General features: G+C 42.6%; 1 protein-coding gene across 1 annotated transcript in view; it reads right to left on the bottom strand.

The window, feature by feature from the left end:
* The window catches only part of PCNX2 (pecanex 2), a 221929-nt gene extending 196949 nt beyond the window's left edge, over window positions 1-24980 (bottom strand). Inside the window, exons 1-5 of the mRNA XM_048843857.2 lie at window positions 24718-24980; window positions 15432-15637; window positions 11395-11512; window positions 8585-8621; window positions 5733-7043 (exon numbers count right to left, since the gene is read on the bottom strand). Of these exons, the coding sequence (XP_048699814.2) occupies window positions 5733-7043; window positions 8585-8621; window positions 11395-11512; window positions 15432-15637; window positions 24718-24870 (1825 nt within the window). The 5' untranslated portion in view covers window positions 24871-24980. The remainder of the gene's footprint in view (window positions 1-5732; window positions 7044-8584; window positions 8622-11394; window positions 11513-15431; window positions 15638-24717) is intronic.
* Window positions 24981-26138: the final 1158 nt, after the last annotated feature.

The raw sequence follows: 26138 nt of genomic DNA on the forward strand, positions 1-26138 counted from the left end.
CACCTCTTCTGCGTGTTAAGAATCCCCCTTTGTCAATGATGTAATTTACAAATGCAGAAAGTACTCCCAATTTTTTCAAAAACTAACAAATACATTTATAGTCTGGATTGAAAATCATTATGGTTTACAAACTGACTACTAGCAAAAAATTCTCATGATCTGTTTTTACACATTGCACCCTGGAGCTAGTTCAGTCAATAATGCAATTTGTCAACTAACCTACATTTTGGTTTTCACAGTTTTCATTGAGCAAACTGCTAAACACAGATTTTAAACAAATATCATCTGTCACATGAGAAACAAGAGGATGCCAAAATTCAAAAATAAAAATGACTGGTAAAAAAAAACATAAAAAGGCAACAGACAATCTAGTAGAGTTTACATTTCAGTAAGTACTTGTCTACCTGGAAATGTACTTCCTCTGGATTTTCCTCTGACTCAAATCCACTAGGATGGAGCTGCTGAGACTTACTGATAAGTCAAGCTCAGGAAAAAAATTCTCATCATTTGTGCATGTGCACAGATAACTAAAGCCTGGTCTGCCCAGTTTTTGTGCCCATATAACTATTTCAGTTAAGGGTGTGATATTTTACCTGTATACTTACAGTGGTTTAACCCTCTAGTGTAGATGCAGATATACAGGTTCCTTACACTGGTATAGCTTATTCCCCTTCCCTTTGGGAATAACCTATACCTCTATAAGCGCTATTATACGAGTCTAACTGCATCCACACCAGAGGGTTTGTACTGCTTTAACTACACCAGTATAGTTAAACTGGTACAATTTTTGCATATAGACAATTCAGCTGTCTGACATAATGTGGTTGTCTCAATTTTTTGGCTGTTGTCTTATTGTCTTGGCTAATTTTAAATGAAATCTATTGCTGCTGTGATCAGCCAAAATATTTCTCTGAATTCTGCTTTTTCCATTTTAGATTATTGTGCCAGGGTTTCTTAGGTTTATGCTCCTGATTTTAGTGTGTCTGCATCTAGCCCAGCCTTATAGGTTTTGTCCTCAATTTAATACAAAATGAAATGCCACTGCTTCTGTACATTTTCATTTTGTTTTGTTTCATTGACGTTTTTTAAAATAAAATGGAAGTAAAATTCAAATCAAAAAATCATTTCAAATAAAAAAAAATAAAATCATTTCGATTTTTTCAGATTTTTTTCAGATTTGTAGTGTGCTTTACTGAATATATGTGTATGCAGGGGCTGTGGAGCCCCGGCATTTAAGTTGCAGGGCATAGGCTGCAGGAAGCAGTGCAGGCCAAGGGACGTGCTGGCCGCCCTTCCCACAGCCCCCATTGGACTGGAGTGGCGAACCGCGGCCAGTGGGAACCGTGATTGGCCGAACCTGTGGACGCGGCAGGTAAACAAACCGGTCCGGCCCATCAGGGGCTTTCCCCGAACAAGCAGTAGACCGGCTTTGAGAACCACTGGTCTACACTACCACTTAATTCAATCTAATTTATGCCGCTGGGGGGTGTGAAAAAAGACACCCCTATGAGTGACGCAAGTTACAGCGACCTAGGCACTGTCCACACTGGCGGTATGTCGGTGGGAGACGCTCTCCCGCCGACATAGCTTCTGCCTCTCGCAGCGTGGAGTAATTATGCTGATGGAAGAGCACTCTCTGGTTGGCATAGGGTGTCTGCACCAGGCGCACTACAATGACACAGCTGCATTAGTGCAGCTGTGCTGATGTAACACTTCTAGTGTAGACCTGCCCTCAGTCACTATGGTGAAAAAGTATGTAATAACACTTAGCTCATAAACAGCACTGCCAGTAAATCTCCAAGTGCTTTATAAAGGAAGCCAAAATCATTACCATATTTTACCAATGGGGAAACGGAGCACCCAGCAAACCAGTGGCAGAGCTAAGAATATAACTCAGGTTTCCAGAGTCCCAGTTGAGTGCTCTGTTCACTAGACTTGACTGGCAACCCAGAACTCATGATGAATATATCTCCAAGTTAGCTCCCAGTTTCCTCCCAGGCATCAGCAAGAGTTGCCATCATATTTTTGGACTTAAATATTAAAATCTGAAAATGTCTTTAAAATAATTACATTTTTTTCTAACACGGTGATAATTTTTTGAGATCCAGAAGAGCAAAGTCAACATGGTGGTTTGTATACTGCACTACATGACAAGTTAAGTTAGTCAAACTTGGAATTTCCATTTTGTGATAAATGTTGCCTTTCAAAATTTGTTTGGAATGAAAGCAAATATTTTCAAAATTTCCAGTTTTGGAAAATTGTGTTTTGGAATTTCAAAATTTCATTCAAATTTTATTTTATGGGTCAGTTATATTATTTTTATTATTTTGTTGCATAGCTTAGTGACTACGTATCAAACTGTTTCACAATACCACAAACTGGAGACACTGATCTAGAAAATAACTGTCACAATCAGTGCTAAACAGCAGTCACCCTTAATGATGTTAAAAATAAAAAAAATAATACAACATTGCAACTACAATTTTATGTCATATTATGACACATCAGTAGCAGTGCATAACATTCACTGATGTGTCATGAAAAGAGATAAAATAATAATATAAAAATGCTAAAACATAATAAAATAAAATTCAATTTTTTTTTCCAACACAACTACTTTCCTAAATGAAAATGTTTTCCATTTCCATTCCAAACTATTTTTCCCCCACAGGAATTTTATTCAAAAGCAATATAATTTTACAAAAAACTTAGTTTCACTGAAACAGCTTTTTCCAGTGAAAAACTTTTACATTTTCAGACCTGTTCTAACGATAAGAATGTTCTTTAAAATTTGCTTCTACACCATCTAAATTCAGGCAAAACAGTTCTATTTTGTGTTCTTCTGCCTTAGTTCCCACCATTCCTACAGCTGTTCTTGTTCTCTGAGAGATACCATCAACTGTGTTAGAAGACAGAATACAAAGGCTTCCATCCTGCAAAAATTTGACATACACCAAGTTCACCAACTCTTACTCAGCTACAGTCTTGTCAGAGGAGCCATCAGCAAGTACAGTAATAAACCTAATTTTCTATATGCATTTCTGAGATGCGTTCCTAGGACCCTTTGCAGTTGCCTCTATAAAGCCTTTCCCTGTAGAGGTATCAAGAGTTTGATCCAAGATTAATGCCACTATTGGCCTGCAACGTAGAGCATTTCAAGATCTCTAAAAAGCAAAATCATGTTTAGCAATGGTGTAAGAGGCGTTAAACAAAGTTTGTAGCTCCTCATGTTGCATTTTACTAAGCAGTTTAGTGCTAAGAGCTTCTTGTGGACAATCTGATACATTTTCTGCTCCTATGCATTTAACATGAGCAGAAGTGTGGGCATGCACATATAAGGAATCAGTTCTAAAGCTCTTACACCCACTTACAAGAGGACTTTCCCAACAAGAAAACTTCTCATGCTTTCTGCAAATTACACAAAACACGTAATCTTTCCTTCAAGAAAATCCTGAATATTTAGCTTTCTAGGATTTCTGGAAACCGCATATACATTCATATATGTCCAAGTTTCTCACATTCCTCAACATATTCCTCTGTGCCATGTTCTTCATGTTCATTGAGCCAGGGGCTTCAGTATTATTCTTTGCCAATTAGGGTGAATTTTGTTGTTGTTTTTTGTTTAAACTTAAAAAACAACAACAATCAAGTGGTTTGACTTGTTCCAGACATTTTTCTCATACACAAAAAAATCAACCACTTCTCTGTGTGTATAGTTTTTATTCAAATATGTTTTCAAATGTATTATATAAATTGCAAATTAGCTCTTCCTGCTTGGCCCAGGAAGTATAACTAGTAATTGCAAGGCTAACAAATTAGGAAGAGGCCATCTCATTCCTAAAATCAAATTGTGTTTTGCAGAAGAAGCAAATAATCACATTGTAATGTATAGTTTATTTTATTTTAGTACATAGCACACTCTTGCTTGGCTGGAAAATTAAATTTGCTTTGAACTACCTTCCTTTGAACTATCTGACTATAATTGAAAAGCTCAGACTCATTCTCTACCTTCTCCAAGAACCCCATAAATCTGATCAGAGCACTAACAGACACCAGACTCTATCTGAGGCTTATATCAGGTATGCTCAATAATGTATTTCTCCCTGGTCCCACTCCTACTTCTTCCAAGGCATTACTTGGGTGGATGACATCAATTAGGCCCGTCCACCTCCTCTTTGACTATCAGTTTAGCCTCTCTTCCCCGTTCGGTCTCCTCCCCTCTGACTTACCTAAGTTCTATTGCTCTGCTTAGCCATTAGCCAACTTTTGAGGCAGCTGAGGTCTTTTTACTCCATTTCCACTCACCCCCTCTGGCCACACTCTCTTCTGTCAGACAACTTGACCCTGCTGTGTTGGAGATCACCAAACTCTCACGCTGCATCCCCTGTTGTCCTTGTTCAGCCAACATGAAACCTGAAACTAATTATTATCTGTTTTACCTAGGAGCCCTAGTCATGGACCAGGACCCCATTGTGGTAGACACTGCACGTACACAGATTAAAAAAATGATCCTTGCTCCAGAAGGCTTGCCAGGAAAGCACTTCTATTTGTCCTGGACAAAAGAATTTTCCAAGCCTGAGCTATGTACCGTGCCCTGAGATTGGAAAATAGGTGTGCTTTCACTTTCTAATCATATCTTTTATATAAATCACTACAACAGGGAACTTCCCTAGCTGTGGGAAAGAAAATAACAATCTGCTTAACTATTCAACGTAAGAAAAATACTGCTGGATAATTTATTAGAATCAAAATCCAGTGATTTAGACTTATGAATTAGGTTTGTTACAAATGGACTAGCGAATGAATAATAAAAGCAGATCTGATTTGTTGATTTAAGGATATTTATTTTGTATGTTTTGACATGTGCTGTTGAAAATTTGTGTTAATGGCATACAAAGCTTTCATTTTTTGCATCTCTGTGCCTATTGCCATTAAATAATTGTCTCTCCACACACACACCCCAATTACCTGCAACTGTGAAAATTTAAATGGATAAAAAATTCTTCAAAATAAACATCCATAGTATCCATTAAAGCTATCAAAATAAAAACTGAATTCTGCCAAGCCTAAGAATACTCTATCCAAATGAACATTTAAGGCCTCCCCCCAATAATAAAGCCTACAAATAACTTGCAGGGAATCTAATTGGGGACAGGCTAGGGAAGGCAAAAGACCAGTTGTCTAAAGTTGTCTATAAAAACCTGTGTGAATTTTTTTTCAAGGTTATTAAAATACAACTAGAGCTGGTCAGGAAATGTAGGGATCTGGGGTTTGATTTTTTAATACACATAAGTGACTCTGGCTTTTTTTAAATATGTGTATATATTTAAGAAGTCCTCATATGCATCTGATGGGAAGAGTATGAGGGGGAATGGTACAGCAATTTTGCAGGTTTTGGTAAACGTGTATTGGTATTCTAACAGAACCAAGCTTGCCCCACGCAGGTTATTCCAATGTAGAAATCCAGCTAAATACCAGCTGAGTGCTTACTTTATTTAGCTCAAATCTTTTGCTTTGATATGTTCAAAAGCCTTCTAAAAATACAGGAAACTGCACCAGGTATTTTTTATGACAGGACCTTATCCCCACCCTTTTTTAGCACTTTTCCAAGTTGGATTTGGCTAGTTTTTTATGGACCTGAGATTAAATCACCATAAACAAAGTAGGTAAGAGTCTGGCAATCTTTTTTTTTTATTATTCCAAAAGAATAGTTTTAAAATCACATATCATACCTCCAACAAACCCATCATCTTTTGTAGTCTCTGTTTGGATATTGGACTGATTTGATGCTGTCACCTTTGCAGTATTAATGGATTCCAGCAGGGAGACAAATTCCAGAAAGTTAGATTCATTGGGTATTTGTCCTTCTTTAGCTTCTAAGTCAGATTTAGAAGTTGGCAAGGTCTTTTCTTTATCACTGATTATCTCCATGGAATTCTTACTTAAAAAGATGTCTCTCCCACTGTCTACACTCAGCACTCGAATGTGTCTCTTTTCATTTGCAGTTTTATAAGACAGTGGATCAAGGTTCTGTTCACTTTCTTTAGAATTGGAAGTGGTGACCAGCAAATTCTCCGAAGCATTCTCCAGATTTGGACCTAAATAAGTGTTAGTTTCTGAATGGTTATTTTCAGGATTGCTATGGTCCTTTACTGCATTGTCCAGATCACCAGACTCATAGCCAGAACACTGGTTGGATGATACATCGACCTTTAAATGTTCTGGAGTTCTTCCACTTTCACTGGCTTCCAGATGAACATTGCCTCCACCATCACCAGACAATTCAAAAGTTATAACCGGAATTTTGATCTGTTCATTATTTTGTTGACTGTGGAGATCTGCTATAGCTACAGCAAAGTCTGGGTTTGAGCTAGTTTTCTCAGTACCTGACACCTTCAGATGGAGAGAACCTTCTAAATCACTCATCGTATTTGGTGTACTACTCATTGTAATAACTATTTTAATGGGTTCATGTAAATTAAGTTGGTCTCCAGGGAGAGAACTGTCAACAAGAGCAATAGCAACCTCACCATCTGAATAATCAAGATCTTCGTTGGTGTTATCAACATGAAAAGAAATTTCCACAGGCCCATCGCTCTCTTTGGTTGCAATTGTATTACACTGTGGCCAGTTACGATTAAAGCCTTCATGAGGTGATCCATCTGGGAATTTCTCTCTTTTGTAACTTTTTGGATTACTTAAATGCTCTGAAATAATAACGGAATTTTCACTGCCCCATTGCTCAAAGGAAATGCCAGTTCTTAAAATGTCATATTGTGACAGAGAGAGATTTGACAACTTTTTAACCAGATCTTTGTCCATAAGAATATCTTCTGATCCAAAGTAGCCAGAAGGGAGCATCTTCTCTTCTTTCTCATTTGTTCCATTACTCATAAACGTCTCCATAGCTGCTGGTTTTGTTACTATTGCCGATGTGGTAGAATCTGACATACGGGCTGTAGAAATAGGTAATATATCTGCTTTGATATAGGGTGAGGTAGATAAAACTGGTGGTGAAGCCTGGTCTTCTAACATTGTTACCCCTAATAAGAACATACATATGAGTGAGGTCGCATAAACAAAAGTCATTATGCATTACAGATGTCAATATTCCTACGCATAAAAGCCAACCTGCAGAGCTAAGGAAACATGGAAATACAGAACAAAATAGTTGATAACTTTAACAGGAATTTACTATGGAATGTCACAATTGTTCTCTGCTAACTGACTTTCACAATTTTTTGCATCTAGCTAACAAATTAGGAAGATAATTTTCTTGATTAGGAATTGTATGAAGAGAGATTTTTATTTTGTTTAATTATTTGGAAATATGGTTCTTACTCATGTGAACCATAAGATAAGGGTTTGCAGGCTCAGGCCCAGTCTCAGGGTGAAAGGGGTCTTTACAATATGTTACAGTTGCAGTTCTACTCTATGTCTGGTTTCCTCACAGACCAAAAGACAGTAGCAGCAGCAGCGTATACATTTTAAAAAACAAAATAAAATAAAAATCACAAGAACCCAAACAAAAAATAAAATCTACCAAACCCAAACATTACACTGCACACACAATTCTCTCCCTGGGGTCAGGATGATAGAAAGAATGAACTAAATGTAACAGATATTAGTCATGTCACTTCATGCACTGCAGGAATCGTCACAGATACTACAGTGATGAGGGTGGTGTAAGAACCTATGCAGAATGGAATCCTGGAACTTGTCATCCATGGACCATTGGAACTGAAGGAACACCAAGGCATGCTGGGAATGTTGTCAGAGTGTATGAGAAGAACCAGAGACTTTAAGGGAGCAGGATATGTTGTTGAGTCTCTCCAGGCAAACAGCTCAGGAGGGTCTTTGGTGGAGACACGGGAAGAAGCAAAACTGGTAGTGATTCTGCAGGCTGAGTTGACCTGAAAGGGGCAGGCTGTGGAGGAGCACCCAAGAGCTGGAAGACCTGAGAAGAAGCCAGAGGGGCAGGTGGAGAGAAGGACCAGGAGCTCCATGGAAAAGAGAGTTCTGTGGACTTTGTTACTGAGACATGGGTTGGATAAAGCTGGGGAGCTAGTAACAGAGGGTCCTGAAGTACCTGGGGAAAGGTGGTCGTAGGCTAAAGAACCAGAAGTAGCCAAGGGCAAGAAGAGGCCACGATCAAAGGAAGCACAGAGAGTTTGGGGTGTGAGCTAAGTACTAGCTTCCATCCTTTGGGGCCCATGGCACTGGGCTTCCAAGAGAGAGTGGGAGGAAGTCCCCTTTACTCCTCTGAATCAAAGTGCACAAGATGCATAGACCCTTAAGAAAGGCTGTGGCCCAGAGCAGGTGAAAGGGGGGGGATGGGAAACTAGTTTTGGGACTTTCTTTGGACTTTTATTTACCCTGGCAGAGGTGGAGTTTTTCTAATTTAGCTAGAGAACTCAATGAAACTACACAATTAGCTATCCCCAAGGAGGGGAAAGCAGCCACACTTGGCCCTGGAACTGGTAAGCCTCTGGTACAGGCTGTGCATGTGCTGGAAATACTTTTGGCAAGCAATGTTTATAGAAAACAGTTAATAAAGGTAAAAAACCAAAAGCTTTCAAGATACCTTTGAGATCTTCAACAGTTTCTTGTGCTGGCAGCTCCTAAAAAATGAAATATATTAAATTAATTGTGTTCAAATTAAATACTGTTTTTAAAAATGCAAAATTTAAACTCAACAATCATCTCATCAATTGTTAATACATAACATTCAGTAACTTGTGAATGCACCAGTGGGAGTTGCAGATAGTGGAAGGTGAGAAGAAGGTGATACAGTATCAGTAATGTTCTACGTAATAGTTCAAATCACATTTGTGACATTCAGGATAAATTCAGAGATGGATTTTTTTGCCAGTCAGCAGCCCCAGATGTGGGTTTTTAGTTAGAAGGGGACAGAGAGCACATATATTGGTTTCCCTTTTTCAAATTATGGATTTTTTAATCTGTTAGATTGTCAGGTTTCCTTTCCAATATTTGAAAAAGAATCTCTGACACAACGCTGGAAAAGAAAGCCATCTAATTTAGCAAACGAGGTTGATAACCTGAAAAAGGGTACTATGGAGAAAATCAATGTGGCGTTGCTCCACTTAGTAGCCAGAAGTGCCTGTGGCACTGGGAGCAGGAAGACCATTTATCCCATCTTCTCTATGCTCCTGCTGCTGATGCCCAGACAATCAGGAGCAGGAGCCTGGGCTGGCAAGGGAAGAGACTGGGACAAGGGGAGGGAAGAGTGGATCTGGGACAAGGAGATGAGGAGGGACATTGGGACAGAGACAATGACAGGTGGGGGAGGCTAGGGCAGAAAGGTCTGTAATACCTAGAGCACATTTCCCTCAGAACCTGAAGTATAATCCAGGATTCCTGAGTGTAAACATTCCTCTGCTATCAGCAAATAGCAAATATTTGGCAAAATGTGTGCCTCATCTCCTTCTAGTGGTTGTCCAACATAGAGGGTGACAACCTACTACTTCTACCAGTTACCCCATTATTACTCAAGTGGCAGAAGTCTGTGCTGTGGATGTAAAGGTTCTAACCCTGCTTATGAGCCATGTGGGACTCTATATGGTTCTATATGATGGAATTTGTTTTGTTAGTTACATTTTTGAAAGTACCGGACATTAAAAAACTACATTAAAAGAACATTAAAGTTGCAAAGTCAAAGTCAGAAAGTGCCAGAATTCAAACTGTCCATGCAATCTTCATTCGTCCCCCTTGTGTGTATGCATTATGACACAGTCTTTAATTACACGGTCATGTAATATTTTTTCTAGAAGACCCTGCCTCATTCAGTGCAGAGGAATAACTGCTGTGCAACTGAATCAGGGTTGTGTAGTGAAAGAGGCTGTTTTCTGTAGGACCCCTGCTCACATTTGTTGCCAAAGTTGGAAGGTGTGTAGGGAATGAAGCATAGGACAGCAGGCAAATAAAGGATGATTTTATTGTTTAGTAAGTTGAATTATGCACTTGAAGTTTGGATTCTATCCCTGCCTCTGCCACAGTTCCTGTGTGAAGCTGGGCAAGTCACTTAAACCAAACTTTTCACAGATGAATTCATTTTCTGTGTGCCCAAGTTGATAACATCTGGATTCTAATATGCAGAAGGTCTGAGCACTAACAAATGCAACTGAAATCAATGACAGCTCATCTCTGAACAAATAAAGCACTACCAAATGCTAAATTTCTGAAAAATGATCTCAAATTGCACACCCAAAATTCGTTGGCACTTTTGACATTCATGTGTCTATGCCTCAGTTTGTCATCTATAAAATGGGAGTTATAGTATTATTTTACAAGCGTGTTGTGAAGATAACTCCATTAAGGTTTATGAAGCACTGAAATGCTACAGTGGTAAACACCCTGGATAGTCCCACAAGAAAATTAATAGTTCTGTATGCAATGCAAGATTTTAATAGTGTGCAGTAAATGGGGGCTAGGGAGACACATTGAGCAATGAGGATAAAATGAAATATTGAATAGCTACTCATTAAGTGAGCACCATACAACCTGAGCGCTGACTGAGGCAAGCGTTCTATGGAAAAACAGTATGTGATCATGTAATTAAAGATTTATCATAATGCATAAGGGGTCTGGATTAAGGCTTCACAGGCAACCTTAATTTGTCATTTCCTGAGTGCTTGACTTTGCTACCTTTATGTTCTTTCTATAGTTTTTGGTATGTAATATGTACGTACATTGTCACTCAACTTCAGCTGCCCCACTGGCTTTAGAATGTAATTGATCCAGGAATGTTTCAATAGTTTAGAGTTCTATTCATGTTGTAAACCCCATCGTGGGAGTTAAGTCAAATGTGTATATTTCGAGACAGGCCCCGAAATCTGAGATAGGGGTCATTTTATAAATCTAAAAATAAATACAGTAATGAGGAATAGCTGTGTGAGGGTTGTTACTAATGGCCCGGGAGAAAAGTCATTCTAGGCACACACAGTGGTTGCGCTGCATGCTTTAGCAGTCTGCAATAAAAGTGCTCTCTTTGCCTCCAGGAAGCTCCCTTTCCTTGGTGTGAAAGCAGCAGCCGGTCCTAGTTGTTCTGTGGCCTGAAGATGCAGACAGATTCCTACTGGAATTCACAGAAGTGCCTAAGCAGGTTACAAATGCCTTTGTAAATTTGGCTCTTTGAGACTAGGCAAAGACTGACCAATCCAGTGCAGCAAGCAAGATAGCTGCTCTGGCCTGCCTGAGTACTAAAAGCAGGCTGCTACAAGTCAAACACCGGAAATAGCCCTTTGTATCTCTGTGCAGTCAGTTCCATAATTTACATGCACTTGTATGTACTCCCATAGGATATGAGACACTTTGTGATACATTGTATAGCTCTGCACAAAAGTAAGGTATAGATACAGAAAACAGCCTACTAACCACGACTCCAGAAGAGTGGTGCAAGTTTATAGCCTGTACTCTTGAACTGCCATAGATTGTTGGGGTCGAGTCATTTTGCTTGACCTCTTCAATTGTACCATTGTCTCCTATGTTATTGCTGACCCAAAATAAGAAAGTAAAATGTCAGTGGTGGCATCTCTTAAAATAACTATGACTGTGTTTTCATGCACAGCCGCTGACCCGTATTTATGACACAAAAATATTATCAAAATCACAGTACTTGAACTGGGGGTCAGAGTGAGGAATGATGGTAGGGCACTTCCCAAGTGACAGTATGCTCCAAGGTTTCCTCTCTCCCACCCACAAATGAGCAGCTGTGAAAACTGTGTACATCACAAAACTTTCTACTCCCCCCAATTCAAACACTGAAAGATCAACAATAGAAAAAATAATACTTGTAGAAGTTTTATGAGGAACAAAAAGACACAATCTTAGACCCAAAAAATATCAACACAAAATGATTCTGACATTCCAGAGAAATAGGACACAGCCAAGCTAAACACACAGTGCCACCACTCCAAGCTCGGTGTATAGACTGGCTCACCTGTATCTGCCCAATAATTGGTCAACAAATTGATTTATCGCACCAAATACTGGCTTGCCCTTCCTACTAGCTGTATAATAATGAACTGTTAGTATTTCTATGTTACTTTCCATTTACATCATTCAACTGTATCATCTCGGGTATACTCTGTGTGCCTAATGGCTTAGTCATTTATGCACCTCCTAGTAATTATCCATTTGAAACAAATAAATAGTCACAGGGTTGCACGAGATCTGTGTTGTATTATAGTCATTAGACACTGAACAAAATAGTTTCTTCTCTGCCTTTTGGCTAAAGTCAAGTGCAGTATCAGTTTAACATACGATATGTCTGTCAGTTACAGTAAAGTTTAATTAGCCCTTCTGTGGAGGTGTTTTTCTTACAAGCAGCTGAGCACAGACTCTGTTCTGTGGGCAAAGTACAACGTATATAAAGATATTCCACTTGAAATTTCACTGCTATTACCAATGATGTAACACCAAAAGATTTTTTCCTATTTATAGTTTTAAAACACAAATACCTGTAGCTCTATGTCAGCTATAAACTGTATTACCTGGGAGTCACAGACATCTTCATTGCAACACTATATTAATTTAGTTATTTGGCTTCAAATATGCTATTTAAATATGATTCAAATATCACATGTCTATAATCAGGCTGCACGGAAAATTTTTGCCACACATCTTATAACCATAATATTTGAAAACAGGACACAGAGCATTCATTTTCTAGAAAAATACCACTTAAAAATCATGAATACATCTTATCTTTAGCTCTAATGGTAATCAAATGCCATTAATATATCCCTTATATGGAGAAGGAATTTTCCTTTATCAAGTTAAGAATTCTACAGTAACATGGCTGAATAATGAATGTTTAACCAGAAGAGTATAGTGAAAACCTATTCATCCAGATGAAGCAGATGGGTTTGCTTACTTGTCACAATGTTTGATTTCAGTCAAATTTGATATTTGTATTAACTATTTATGGTGGAATTGAGTGTCAGGCTGTCACCAAGAATTATGTAACTGAACTAAGCATTGTAAATGGAACCTCCGAGTGGAGGATGCTTGCTTGACATAAAATGAAAGTTTTATAAGAGGTACTGCTTGGAATAATTAGCAATACAAAAGGCAAAAGAGTGGAAAAGTATGCATCTTCCATTGATCATATTTATTAAGGGATTTTTGGTTCACATTTCAGCAATTCTTAAACAGTGGCTGAGCCTCTTATGTCACTATTTCTGTGTATCTGATATGAGTAAAAAAGAAAATTATAGTTTTGTAGAACGGACAGGATTTAAAAGGAATGGGAGTCTTAACTGCAAACATATACTTTTGACACATACTGGGGAAATAAACATCTTTTATAAATACTGACATCTGCACATCAAAGGAAGATACTTTTATAGCTAAGAGGGTTTTTTAAGCAGACACTGACATTCTCAAAAGAAGTCACTGCCAGGCAGTGCAGTCTCACAGAGACCTCAGCAATGCTAACAGCTGCTAGGTAACTTAATTTCTTTCCTATTAAACTCAAGTCTGTTGTGCTGGTTTGCAGGGTCTTATCAAAGATTTAATGTTCAAGACTGTAAAAGTTTTAATTAACTTTTAATTGCTCTTTTCTCTCTATTCAGTGAATTGCCAGTAAATAAATAAATTAAATACAGCTTTTTTTTAAATGAACATGAATCTGGAGAAGTTACTAAGTGGTGCTTTCACAATGCCTAATTTTGCCATATTTCCTAGCATTTTATTGTGCAAGCTGTCTCATTAACTTCCTTTGACTCTTTGCAAGGTAAGATACTACCCAGAGTGAATAATGGTGCAAGAACTGAGCTCACAGGAAACAGAACATTGTCCTCAGTGGAAGCAGAGAAAGGTGAATGTGAGATATTGTGTACCAGTAAAGGGAACTGAGAAGGCTGAATTTTCCTTTAGAGCAATACTATAGTAAGGCCCAATGAAACCACTATGGGCTCAAGAAGTAGGGGCAAACAACTTGAGGGTATAGTATTCACTCATATATTGGGGGAAAGAGTTACTATGTACATGAAGAAGCAATATAATAAGAGCACAAATACTGTAATACAAAAAACCTTATATGTTGATTCTCATCGCAAATGTCTTCATTGCAAGGCTTTATACTGACTCTTTCTATTGAACTGTCTACAGATATTTATACCATGCCCAACAATATGGTATCTAAGTGCCTGTATTTGAGTGTACATTCCTGAGCCTCAGACACAACCTCCCTTTTGGGCATCCCAACATTGTGTTATTAGATGGTATAAACTAGTGCCTTTGCCTGTGGTGTGCACTAACATGGAGCACTTCCTCCTCACTAACATCTATCTTAGTCCATCTCTCATTACTTCTTAAGGGCATTTGAAAATCTTTTCATTCCAAATGTGTTTTTAGCATTACCAGTGTTGACTCCATAGTCATTCCTTCTCTAGTCCTCCCCTACATTTCCCCCCTTCATTCAGACAACCTCTATCAGTTTTATTTGAATTTCTAGAAAGTAGTCTTCAACATTACAGTTTAAATAAAATTTGTTTTATAATGTTTTTTACCAACCCAAGCTCCTTATATAACTACTATTATTTGCCCCTACCTTTCAGATTTTTTTTCATGTATTTTATTAATTTGAGTTTAGTTTTAAAGGCTGTAATTAAATTTGCTGTGATTCTACATTGCATTTTGTAGCAAAGAGCTTTTTCCTGCTGAGATGAAGTTATATTATATAGAGATTTACTTGAAGTCAAACTAGTCCACTAGAGACACAAGATAGGAGAGAGAGAATTAAGAGATAATAGCTGCATAAACCTGAAACCACACACTCCTGTGAGTATAATGATGGTCACATTCCTTCCTTCCTTGCTCCTGCAACTCCCCTTGCAGCTCACATTTAGTGAGCAACAGCCCGGTAGCCTTTATTTTCTCTGCTCCTACATTTGGCTCTGAGTACTGCCACAAGAGTACACATAGTCCAGATGCAGAGTCACCAGTATTTGCTCTCCAGAACATCATCTGGGCAAGGCTGGGGCAAACAGAGGAAAGGAAACCAAGCAAAAAAGAACACAAAAGAATGTGGAGGGAGAGAATTAGCAAGTGGAAGGAAAAAGACTAGAAAAGGACAACCAAGAGAGAAAACAGACAAGAAAAATGAAGAGCCTGACAATTGTGCCAAGATATGATGCAAGAAGACACAACGGGAGGGGAGAGGACCCTTTGCAATGATGATGTGGCACCAATAAGAGAGGTCCAGAAACCCTCAGGTATGTCCCTATGTAAGACTTAAAATACTGAACATAAACAAAAAAATTAAATTAAAAAAAGAGTAACAGCCCCCTTGCGCACTGCTTGCAAAAACAAAACCCTCATTACAGTCATCAGGAAATGCAGGATCAGGTTGCAAGCTTGTACTTGTGATGAAACTATGGAATGGTTCTGCATTATGAAAAACTTACCTAAGATTTGAGCAGTGAACTGCATTTTCTCTTTTGGCCTCTTTATCTTTGCTTTGCCTTCCATTCTTTCGCGAGATCCTTTGTTGAATTACTTCTCCTTTATCAAACATAAGGTGCAGGCGATAACTGACTACCTTTATTATTGTGAAAAATACAGTCACAGAACTACAGTAGATAAAAACTGTGACTGCATTTGGAGGGAAAGCCTAGAGAAGAGAATAATAAAGAGTTAATGAAACAGTCAGCAATCTATTAGAAGAAGATACTATTATTTATTCACAATGTAGTAACATCTTTTTACCCTTTATTTCTTATTGTCTGATACTGCTAACACCACTAAGTTTTCCTAACACTTCAGAATTGTTGCATTTCCAAATAATTTTACTATTTCAACTCATATGAAGGCTGTAAATTTCAAATTTCAAACCATTTCCTTTGGCTAGCTACGGTATATCAAATATCTTAAAAATCAGTCAAAAATTATTTACAATAGACAGTTGCTATGAGAGTTCTTAAAACATTTCCCCCTCACTCCCTCGGCTAGCAACAATAGCAAGTATTACATACACTTATGAGCTTTAGATTGGGCCCTAGATGTAGTATCAACTCAAAGGTCATTTGGATGCAAAAGATATTTCAGTAGAAATCTTGATTTATTTCACATTGTTTTTTCAAGAAGGGAATTCAGACATTGCTAGATGACACAGCTAGGAATCTCTCTGTATATGTAGGTATGAATATATCTATTTTCAGTTTTTTATTGGAGTCCAAATGGATCACACACCACATTTTATTTCAAAAAAGTAATTTTTTCCCCCTTCACTTCAAAAAATCTCAATGGTTTTCTTGAAATTGTATATGCTTGATCTCTTTTGTGTTGCTGCTATTAGAGAGTGCAGCGTTACTTCTGTTCTGATGTCAGCTTAGTGTAGCACTATACTTTCCAAGATGTATCTGGGAAAATTTTCAGGCAAATCTTTTTTTTTTTTTTAAGATCCAATCTGATTCATAAGTAAAGAGTCTATTGCATGGGAATGGAGTAGCTATTAACAACTAGGTGTTACTGTGAAAGGCATGTTATAAATAACTAAAGATGTTAATTTCTACAAGTTGCAGCTCAGTCCAGAGTACTGAAGTGCATGCTTAACTTTAAACACACAAGTAGTTTCACTGAAGTCAAAGGGGCTACTCACACGCTTAAGCATGTACATCAGTACTTTACTGGATGAGAACCAAAGGGCTCAGCAGCTTGCAGGACTGAGCCCTCAGAGAAGTAAAATTTCTGGTCATCGACAGTGGATAAAATATAATTTAAGACCAATCCTAGTGCCTGTTTTAAACAGAAGTTTTTGAACATTACAGGGCTCAGATCACAGTGGATGGTAGCAAAAAAATCATACTCTAATCTAGGCCATATTGGGAGACCTGCTATATGCCTGCTAAGCACTGCATTAGTAATTAGATAGATGGGAATATGAATAATTTTACTGTACTCCTTCGATTGTGTCTGGATTTCTGACAAGTAATTAACATGCTAATGGAAAGTACTGAAATCCCACATCATTTCTACCCTTTAAGAGTGCTTCCAAAGCACCACTCAATATAGAAAATGTTATATGTCACTAAGTTTCAAGCCTTTACCATAGGATGTTTTTTATTAATATTACATGTATATTCCTTAATATAGAGACATTTAACCTTTTAATAAAACATTGCAGCTTGGAAATTTGACAGAGAAATTAAAGTTGGTTGTATGTCTTGATGTATTACAGAGTAGAACAAGCCAAATTACCAAATAAACAAATATGCAATCAGCTGACACGACCAGGCATATAAAGGGAGAGCAGGAGATATGGTGAAGCTGGGGCTGAAGATAAGTTTTCTGGTTTTGATATTAATACAGCTTGAGTGATTGCCACCAACTTGCCTGAGTCCATGGGTGTCTTGCAAAGAGAGCTCACCTAGTTTTCAATAGCTCAACCAACATCTACCTCAGGTGGGCCCACCTGCGCCTTACACTCTCACAGAGTGGATCAAGAACTCTCTCAGGACCTAAACACAAAGTGTGGTCAGCAATGGGCCCTGACCTAGCCTGGCTTCTTGGGTTATGGTACAGGGAAGATCCTTCCTCCTGGCCCTGGCTTCACCAAGGAATGGCAGCCATATGAAAGATACAGTCAGCTCTTTTTTTCAGCCTGCTGGGCCCTGACCGATTGCCATCTACTCCGAGCCCTTCTAGCCACTGGAGCTCCAAGTCTCACTGGCTCTACCTGTGGCTGAACCTAGAAGGCCTTTTTAGGCTACCCTGGAGGTCCAAAATTCTCTGCCCTTCTTTTCATAAAGGGTCACTTCCTCAAATGGGCTGGACCAAGCCACCGCAGTCTCCGGCAGGGGGCAGTGAGTGTGTGGTACACCTCATCGCAGAGATGACCAACAGACAACCCGATATGCAGTCAAATCTCCTGGGAAAGCAATGGAAAAGAAAAGCTCCTTGGGAACAAATAATCTGAAATGTCATATTTAGATTTATTGCATCATTATACAATTTGGAAATATAATGTGAAAGAACCAATAACCCTTTACAAGAGCAAGTTTAGGGAAGTATTCTGTCCAACAAAAGGCACATGAAACACTCACTAAAACCACAACAAATGACTCAGGAATATCTGGACGTGTGCTGTCTTGTATCTTGTAAAATATGCTAGAGTTCAAGCTTGCACAAATTCATCCCTTGATTTTAATGGAATTACACTAGTAGGGATGAATTCAGCCCAATGACTTTGTGATTGTATTCTCTCACACAGAACATATTAGAGCCCTGTGTAATTGGGTAGAATGAAAGACCTAATTCCTAATGCCTTATTAGAGCCAATAAAACAGAATTTTTAAGAAATAGCATGATCATTTTGGAGGGTTGATTACAATATTAGTTATGTTGCAAATTATTATTCAACGCACATTTTTTAAACGTAGGCCAAACATTACAAAGGGACAATTGGGAGGCTGCTCATGATACTGAGGTACAGGTTTGTTTTTCTTGATAGGGAAACTATTGACAGCAAAAGGTACTGCCCTAACAGTGTTATGGACTGAAATCCTCAGTTCATGCAACAGGTTCAATATGGGTGGTACTACGCTCTCAACGTTTCTCAACCTTCTTCTGGAAGAAACAACCTCTAGAGAAGAGAGGGTGCCTATTCAAGACCTATCCTGAGTGCTGAAACTTCCAACAAGGTGTGACAAATTGGGGTTTTAGTCACCTTGTTATGTGGCATGTGAGTCTTACTGTCTTATACTACACCTCTACCTCAATATAACGTGGTCCTCAGGAGACAAAAAATCTCACCGCGTTATAGGTGAGACCGCGTTATATCAACCTTGCTTTGGCCCCCCCGCCGTTCCTTGTTCCCTGACCGCTCCCTCCAGAGACCGCCGTCCTTAATCACCCCCCAGGACCCCACCCAACCCCCCTGCTCCCTGTCCCCTGACTGCTCCGACCCCTATCCACACCCCACACTCCCTGACAGGCACTCACCAGCAGCGTCAGGAAACGGAGCAACTCGGCCCCAGCCCGCTCCACTCTGCCACCTCCCAGCTGAGGCGCCCCACTTCCCGCCACAAGTGAGTGCGGGAAAGTTGGGGAAAGGACGCCCCCTGTACTCACCTATGGCGGGAAGTGGAGCGCCACAGCGGGGAGCTGGCGGAGTAGAGTGGGCTGGGTCTGGGTTGCTCCACTTCCCGCCGCCGGTGAGCACGGGGAGGTTGGGGAAAGGACGTCCTCCGCACTCAACGGTGGTGGGAAGCGGAGCAACGTGGCTCCAGCCCGCTCCGCTTTCCTTGTCCTGGCCCTAGCCGTGTCTCGAGGGTAGGGGGTTGGGGAAAGGTCCCGCACTCACCTTCGGGAAGCGGAGCACCGCAGCTGGGAGCTGGTGGAGTGGGCTGGGGCAGGCCGCTCCGCTTCCGCCACTGCTGGTGAGTGCGGGGAGGGGGTGGGGGGCAGGGGATCCCTTCCCCCAAGCCCCCTCCCACGAGCGACACAGCTGGGGCCGGGGCGAGGGAAGTAGAGTGGGCTACTCCCAGCCCCCCGCTAATCCCCTGGGCCACTCTGGGACTGCCGGGCCCCCAAAAGTGCTCCCCCACAGCTCCTGCCTCCCAGACCCTGAGGGGGGGAAAGCCCCTTACCGCCGCCCTATCCCTTATCCAACCCATCAGCCCCGGCCTGGCCCGGCACCCTTAACACGCTGCTCAGAGCAGCGTGTCAGAGCTTTACTAAGTTGTATGTGAACCTGCATTATATCGGGTCGCGTTATATCAGGGTAGAGGTGTAATACTGTGTGTATCTCAGTTTCCCTCTGTATTGTACCAATGCCTAGGCTGTGGGAATTGGGTGTGTGACTTCTGCTGAGGCCCTCAAGGCGGGGAGGCTGTTCAGAGGCCTGCACAGAGGAGATGGCCGATGCCCTTTGTAACCTGAGACCCAGGAGGGGGATGCAACCAGGTGAGACCTTTTGCCCGGGAAGCAGGACAAAAGACCAAAGACCGGAGGACGAGCAACGGGCGTGTCACAGGCCAGGCGGGGGATCCAGGGCAGTCGGCTATGAGGGACTGGAGGAGGGGGAAGTCCAGGCCGTCTGGCCCGGGGCTCCCCCAAAATGGACTCTGTTGAAAGTCACGGACTTCTGTGCTAACAAGCTTTGTGCTACGCTGTGTTCCTGTTGACCAATAAATCCTTCTGCTTTACAACGCTGGCTGAGAGGCACTGATGACTGCGGAGTTGGGGTGCAGGGCTCTCTGGCATCCCCCACCAAGGGAAAGTGTGAGGTGTGAACAGGGATGCGAATGCTCTGAGGTCAGACCAGGAAGGCCATAGCTGAGGAGGCTTTTTGCCCTGGACAGCGTGCCCTGAGGGGAGTCATGCTACCCAGAGTCCTGGCTGGCTTCATACCGAGCAGTTCCAGAGCTTCAGACCTGTGACTCCGTAACACAAGGGCACCAATTCAAACCAGTTTAGTGACACTTTGTGTGATGTGGACACGTGTCCCTTTGGAAATGAACTGAGGGCGGCACCAAACTAATTTCAAAAAGGCTTAAGAAGTTAGTGACTTTTGATCCTTACTAACCTGGGCCAGATTAAAGCCAGCCACCGAAAATTGAAAGGTTGCCTATCCCATTATTTATTGTTCTATAGAGCCCACAGGCATACTAGACACATCATAGTTAAAGACTAGTCCAGGGGTAGGCAACCTATGGCACATGTGCCAAAGGTGGCATGACAGCTGATTTTCAGTGGCACTCACACTGCCCAGGTCCTGGCCACTGGTCCGGAGGCTCTGCATTTTAATTTAATTTTAAATGAAGCTTCTTAAACATTTTTAAAACCTTATTTACTTTACATACAACAATTGTTTAGTTATATATTATAGACGTACAGAAAGAGACTTTCTAAAAACATTAAAATGTATTACTGGCACGTGAAACCTTAAATTAGAGTGAAAACTCTAGAGTGAATAAATGAAAACTCGGCACACCACTTCTGAAAGGTTGCCGACCCCTGGACTAGTCCCTATTCTGATGAGTTTACAATCCAAAATGTTGCACTAAACAGATGAATGAAGATACAAGAGACACCACCAAGCAGGGGAATGAAAGTAACTGATATCAGATTAAGTGGATATTCCATGTAGGCATATATTACAAAATCCCTAAACTCCTCAGATCTTCATACAGAAATATCTTTTAAGCTGGTTAAAAGTAAGACAATTTGCCCTAGATTTTGCCATGGCCATCTCAAAATTGGAACTGGAGAGTGCTATGAAAGACAGAGACAGATTTTTATTTCAGAGATATACTGGCAAAAACAGAATTAAACATGCAAAGGATATTTCCAGAAAGGTAATCTTAAACTCAGCCGAGACCTTCAAGATGGCTGAACTACTACCTTTACCTATCTGTTCTTTCTGGTAGTGATCATTAAGGCTAAGATTTTATCACAGTTATTTTTAGTAAAAATTAGGAGCAGGTCACAAGCAATAAACAAAAATTCACGGACCTGTCCATGACTTTACTAAAAATAACCTGGGGACAGGTCTAGGCAGGGGGGAAGAATGGAGTACCATGGTTGGGGGAATGGACAGGCTGAGCCCCGTGCCAGCAGCTGCAGCAGGGGGCACAGTCATGGAGGGAGGGACACAGTCCTGGCTCCAGAATTGGCAGCAGCTGAAGGACAGGGGTGCGCAGCCCCAGCTGCAGCCAGGAGGAGGAGGGAAAAACAGCCCTGGGAAGCTATGAGGGGGATGCATGGCCCGCGGTGCAGCTGCCGAGCAGGGGTGTGCAACCCCAGTTGCAGGCCCCAGTGAAATCCGCAGGGCTGGAGCACACAGTCACGGCTGCAGCCCAAAACCAAGCCCAGGATGCTGCAGGGCTGTGGCACGCGGACCCGGCTGCAGAACCCGCCAAGCCCAGGACACCGCGGGGATAGGGCACGCAGCCCCGGCTGCAGCCCCTGATGGAAGCCGCAGGGCTGGGGCGTGCAGCCCCGGCTGCAGCCCCCGGGGGAAGCTGCAGGGCTGGAGCTGCAGGGTCCTGGTTCCAGCCAGCCCCAGTTGCAGGGCAGGGGTGCACAGTCCCGCCTCCACCTCCTGAAGCCCTAGAACCTAGAACTAGGTTGAGGGGCTTAAAGTGCTAGATGCTGTAAAAGCTAGTCCCTGCCCTAAACAGCTAATGAGGGAGATTTTCAAAAGCAAAAGGGAAGTTAAGTACCCAACCCTCACCAAAAATCAATGCTAGATGGGTGTCTAATTCCCATTTGTACTTTTGAAAATCTCTACCTACAATCTTATTGTAAGACAAGATGCCACATGTGAGTGAAAACAAACTCTATTCCTGACCCATATCCCCCCACAGATGAAATACAGTAGAACCCCATTTATCTGAGCCTCCATTATCTGGCTCTCCATATTAACTGAACCGGGTGGCAGGGCTCAAGCTGCCAACCCCACTGTCCACGGGGCTGACAGCCTGAGGCCCATGTATTCTCCTGATTATCTGAATTTTTGATTATCCAATCTGGCCCTAGTCCCAATTAGTTTGAGTAAACAGGGTTCCACTGTAATATGCATGTTACAAAAGTCTTCCATTTGTCAAATCACAAAACATCTGCTTTTTTTCTGCTAGTCCAATTGTTTTGTCTGCTCTTAGGAACAATTTCATTTTAAAGTATGGTTGTTGCACAATGAAACTACAAATACCAAACTGGCAGGTAACTGGTAATTTTCAACCCTGAACATTGCATAAGATTCCCAAAACAAAACAAAAAAATCACTTCAGAATGCATTAAGGTTGCTAAATGACAAGAATGTAGCTACCTGTCACAAAGCTTACAAAATCCAAGCACTCAAAAACAAGAAAATTAATAGTCAAGGACATCCTTACTCATAGACAGTCGCTGTAATAAATATAATATTCTTATCAAGGATAAAGAGACCTAATCATGGTACATTTGCTCAAGAACAGATTCTGCAGCTGACCAGATGATTCATCACAAAATCAGCCAACCTGAAAAAGGCAAGTCTATCCAGAGAGATGAGGAAAAAGCCCAGGAAGTGGAAAGTTAGTTCATGCACATAAATTAGATCTTCTCCCACAGACACCTCCCAACTTTAAATTTTTCACTATTTCATCTTGGTTTCACTCCACAGTTTTTAGGCCCAATGTTCTTTAAACACCTCTATTTTCTATCTCATATGTGATTAGTTTCCGACATCCTCCAGGAAAAGTCATATTTCCTGCAGATCCATTTCTATGTACACCTAGGGAAATAAACACCACAACTTTTATTTCACCACAAATCAGAGTCTGTGAACAAGTTCTAATTTACAATGGCAATCTAAATAACAGAGATAGGATCTATAGCTCTTACTGTCTCACACTAGTAGAAATTGACCTGGCATCCTGGGAAGAAGCAACCCTCATGTTGTTACCTGTTTGGAGTCCAGGAGCATGCCAGTGGAAGCAAATGCCATCTTTGCCAGGAAATAAGATATACAGCCTGATTTTCAAAGATGAGCATCTGCATCTCCTGTGGACTTCAGAGGGATTTGTGGGTGCTTAGCACGTCTGAAAATCAGGGCAATAGGCTTTGTAATAATGGGGCATAAGGAGACTAATGAGGAATATTTAATGTGGCAGAAAGGGTTTTTTCTTCATTAAAGAAAAATCAGCAGAAATGAGTTGAGTCCACAGCCACGAGGATATAAAGAATGGCAAATATTAGAAGCTAGATATTGGGGAACCTAGTACTAATATCATGCACTATTCTAGCTAATAATATGTTCTTGCTCTTTCTGCGTACATCCGATAGTGATAGCACACTAAGAATAGAATAAAAGATTCTGGGTTTTTTCAAGGAAACTATATTTAGCAAACAGAATGAAGCTCCTAGTTACTGCACTCTGTTTAATTATAATTTAGTTGCATTTCTCACATTTTAATAGAAAGAGGTGGATGTAATGAAAAGTGGTGTTCTTTCACACACTATTTACGTTGCATCTGTGTCTCTATACAGAAGGGGAGAAGTGAGAGTATAATTTGGTCACATTGGTTATTGAGTGTCAGTTTAACTGCTTGTGTACTTTCCTGCATAACAAATTGATTATTAGGCCTAAAAGGCTCACCCATATTTCAGAATGAACACATGAAAGTATTGATGGCAAAATTATAGTACCCTTGGGAAGGGTGGGATTAAAACTGGCATGCACCTCTCAACAGAAGCTGCATTAGCCACTAAAATATACACAAAGTGGGTTTATTACTATTTATCCATCTTTCACTAGGACAGCAAATTCATTCAAAAATCTCAGCAGAGCAAAATGGTATCAGTACAGAAGACCACGAAATTGACTATGTCTGAGGACAACAGTGCAGCACTTAACTGGTACTGACCAGGAGACACTGTCCCACAGTACAATCAAAACGGAGAAAACATAGCAAAGTGGGATGGGGGGGGGGGGGTTTAAAAACAGCATCAAGAAAAAATACTCATCCAACTATGTCAAGCTACTTCCCTCCCTCGTTCCCTCTCTCTTCCCTCCCTCCCTAATTCCAACCCTCTGTTCCGTGCCCCCCACCTCCATCCCTACCCCCTGGCCTGTGTCCCCATGACCGCCTCTCAGCCCTGCCGCCTCCACCCATCTTCTCCATGGCCTGTGCCCCCTCCCCGCAGAGGCAGGGCCCGGCTGCCCCCTATCCCCACCCCCACCCCGTGCCCGGGTCTCCCCGGGCCCCTCACCAGGTGCAGCGCCAGCGGCAGCGCCAGCAGGAAGAGCCACAGATAGAGGTGGCAGCTGTTGGTGAACTTGCTCTGCTGCGGGTCGTGGTACCAGCCGCCGGTCAGCGCCGCCCACACGCCCTGCCGCAGCAGCTGCACCGCCTGGGACACCATCGCCGCCCGCCGCCTCACCCGCCCCTGCACCGGCTCCTGCGGCTGCCGCAGCCGCTGAGGCTCCTCCCGGCGCCGGGCGCTGGAGCCGCCATGCTGGATGCTGGGGGGATTCTCCCATCATGCTCCGGGCCGCCGCCGCCGCGGCTGAGAAACCCCCACCCCGCCCCCTAGCGGCCGGAGGAAAAGGACCCAGCAGCCTCCCTCCTCCTTCTCCTTCTCCCCTCCATCCCCATCCCTCTCCTCCAGGATCCCCGCCACAGTCCTTCAGCACCTGCTTCTTCCCACGCCCCCACCGCCCTTCCTCCTGTCCCCCATCTCACCCCCAGCCCCCACCGCCCTTCCTCCTGTCCCCACCTCATCCCCAACCCCACTCCCCTTCCTCCTGCCCCCATCTCACCCCCAGCCCCCACCGCCCTTCCTCCTGCCCCCACCTCATCCCCAACCCCACTCCCCTTCCTCCTGCCCCCATCTCACCCCCAGCCCCCACCGCCCTTCCTCCTGCCCCCACCTCATCCCCAACCCCACTCCCCTTCCTCCTGCCCCCATCTCACCCCCAGCCCCCACCGCCCTTCCTCCTGCCCCCACCTCATCCCCAACCCCACTCCCCTTCCTCCTGCCCCCATCTCACCCCCAGCCCCCACCGCCCTTCCTCCTGCCCCCACCTCATCCCCAGCCCCCACCGCCCTTCCTCCTGCCCCCATCTCACCCCCAACCCCACTCCCCTTCCTCCTGCCCCCATCTCACCCCCAGCCCCCACCGCCCTTCCTCCTGCCCCCACCTCATCCCCAACCCCACTCCCCTTCCTCCTGCCCCCACCTCATCCCCAACCCCACTCCCCTTCCTCCTGCCCCCACCTCATCCCCAACCCCACTCCCCTTCCTCCTGCCCCCACCTCATCCCCAACCCCACTCCCCTTCCTCCTGCCCCCACCTCATCCCCAACCCCACTCCCCTTCCTCCTGCCCCCACCTCATCCCCAGCCCCCACCGCCCTTCCTCCTGCCCCCACCTCATCCCCAACCCCACTCCCCTTCCTCCTGCCCCCACCTCATCCCCAACCCCACTCCCCTTCCTCCTGCCCCCATCTCACCCCCAGCCCCCACCGCCCTTCCTCCTGCCCCCACCTCATCCCCAACCCCACTCCCCTTCCTCCTGCCCCCACCTCATCCCCAACCCCACTCCCCTTCCTCCTGCCCCCATCTCACCCCCAGCCCCCACCGCCCTTCCTCCTGCCCCCACCTCATCCCCAGCCCCCACCGCCCTTCCTCCT

The sequence above is a fragment of the Caretta caretta genome, chromosome 3 (assembly GCF_965140235.1).
Source record: "Caretta caretta isolate rCarCar2 chromosome 3, rCarCar1.hap1, whole genome shotgun sequence".
Classification (NCBI taxonomy): Eukaryota; Metazoa; Chordata; order Testudines; family Cheloniidae; genus Caretta; species Caretta caretta.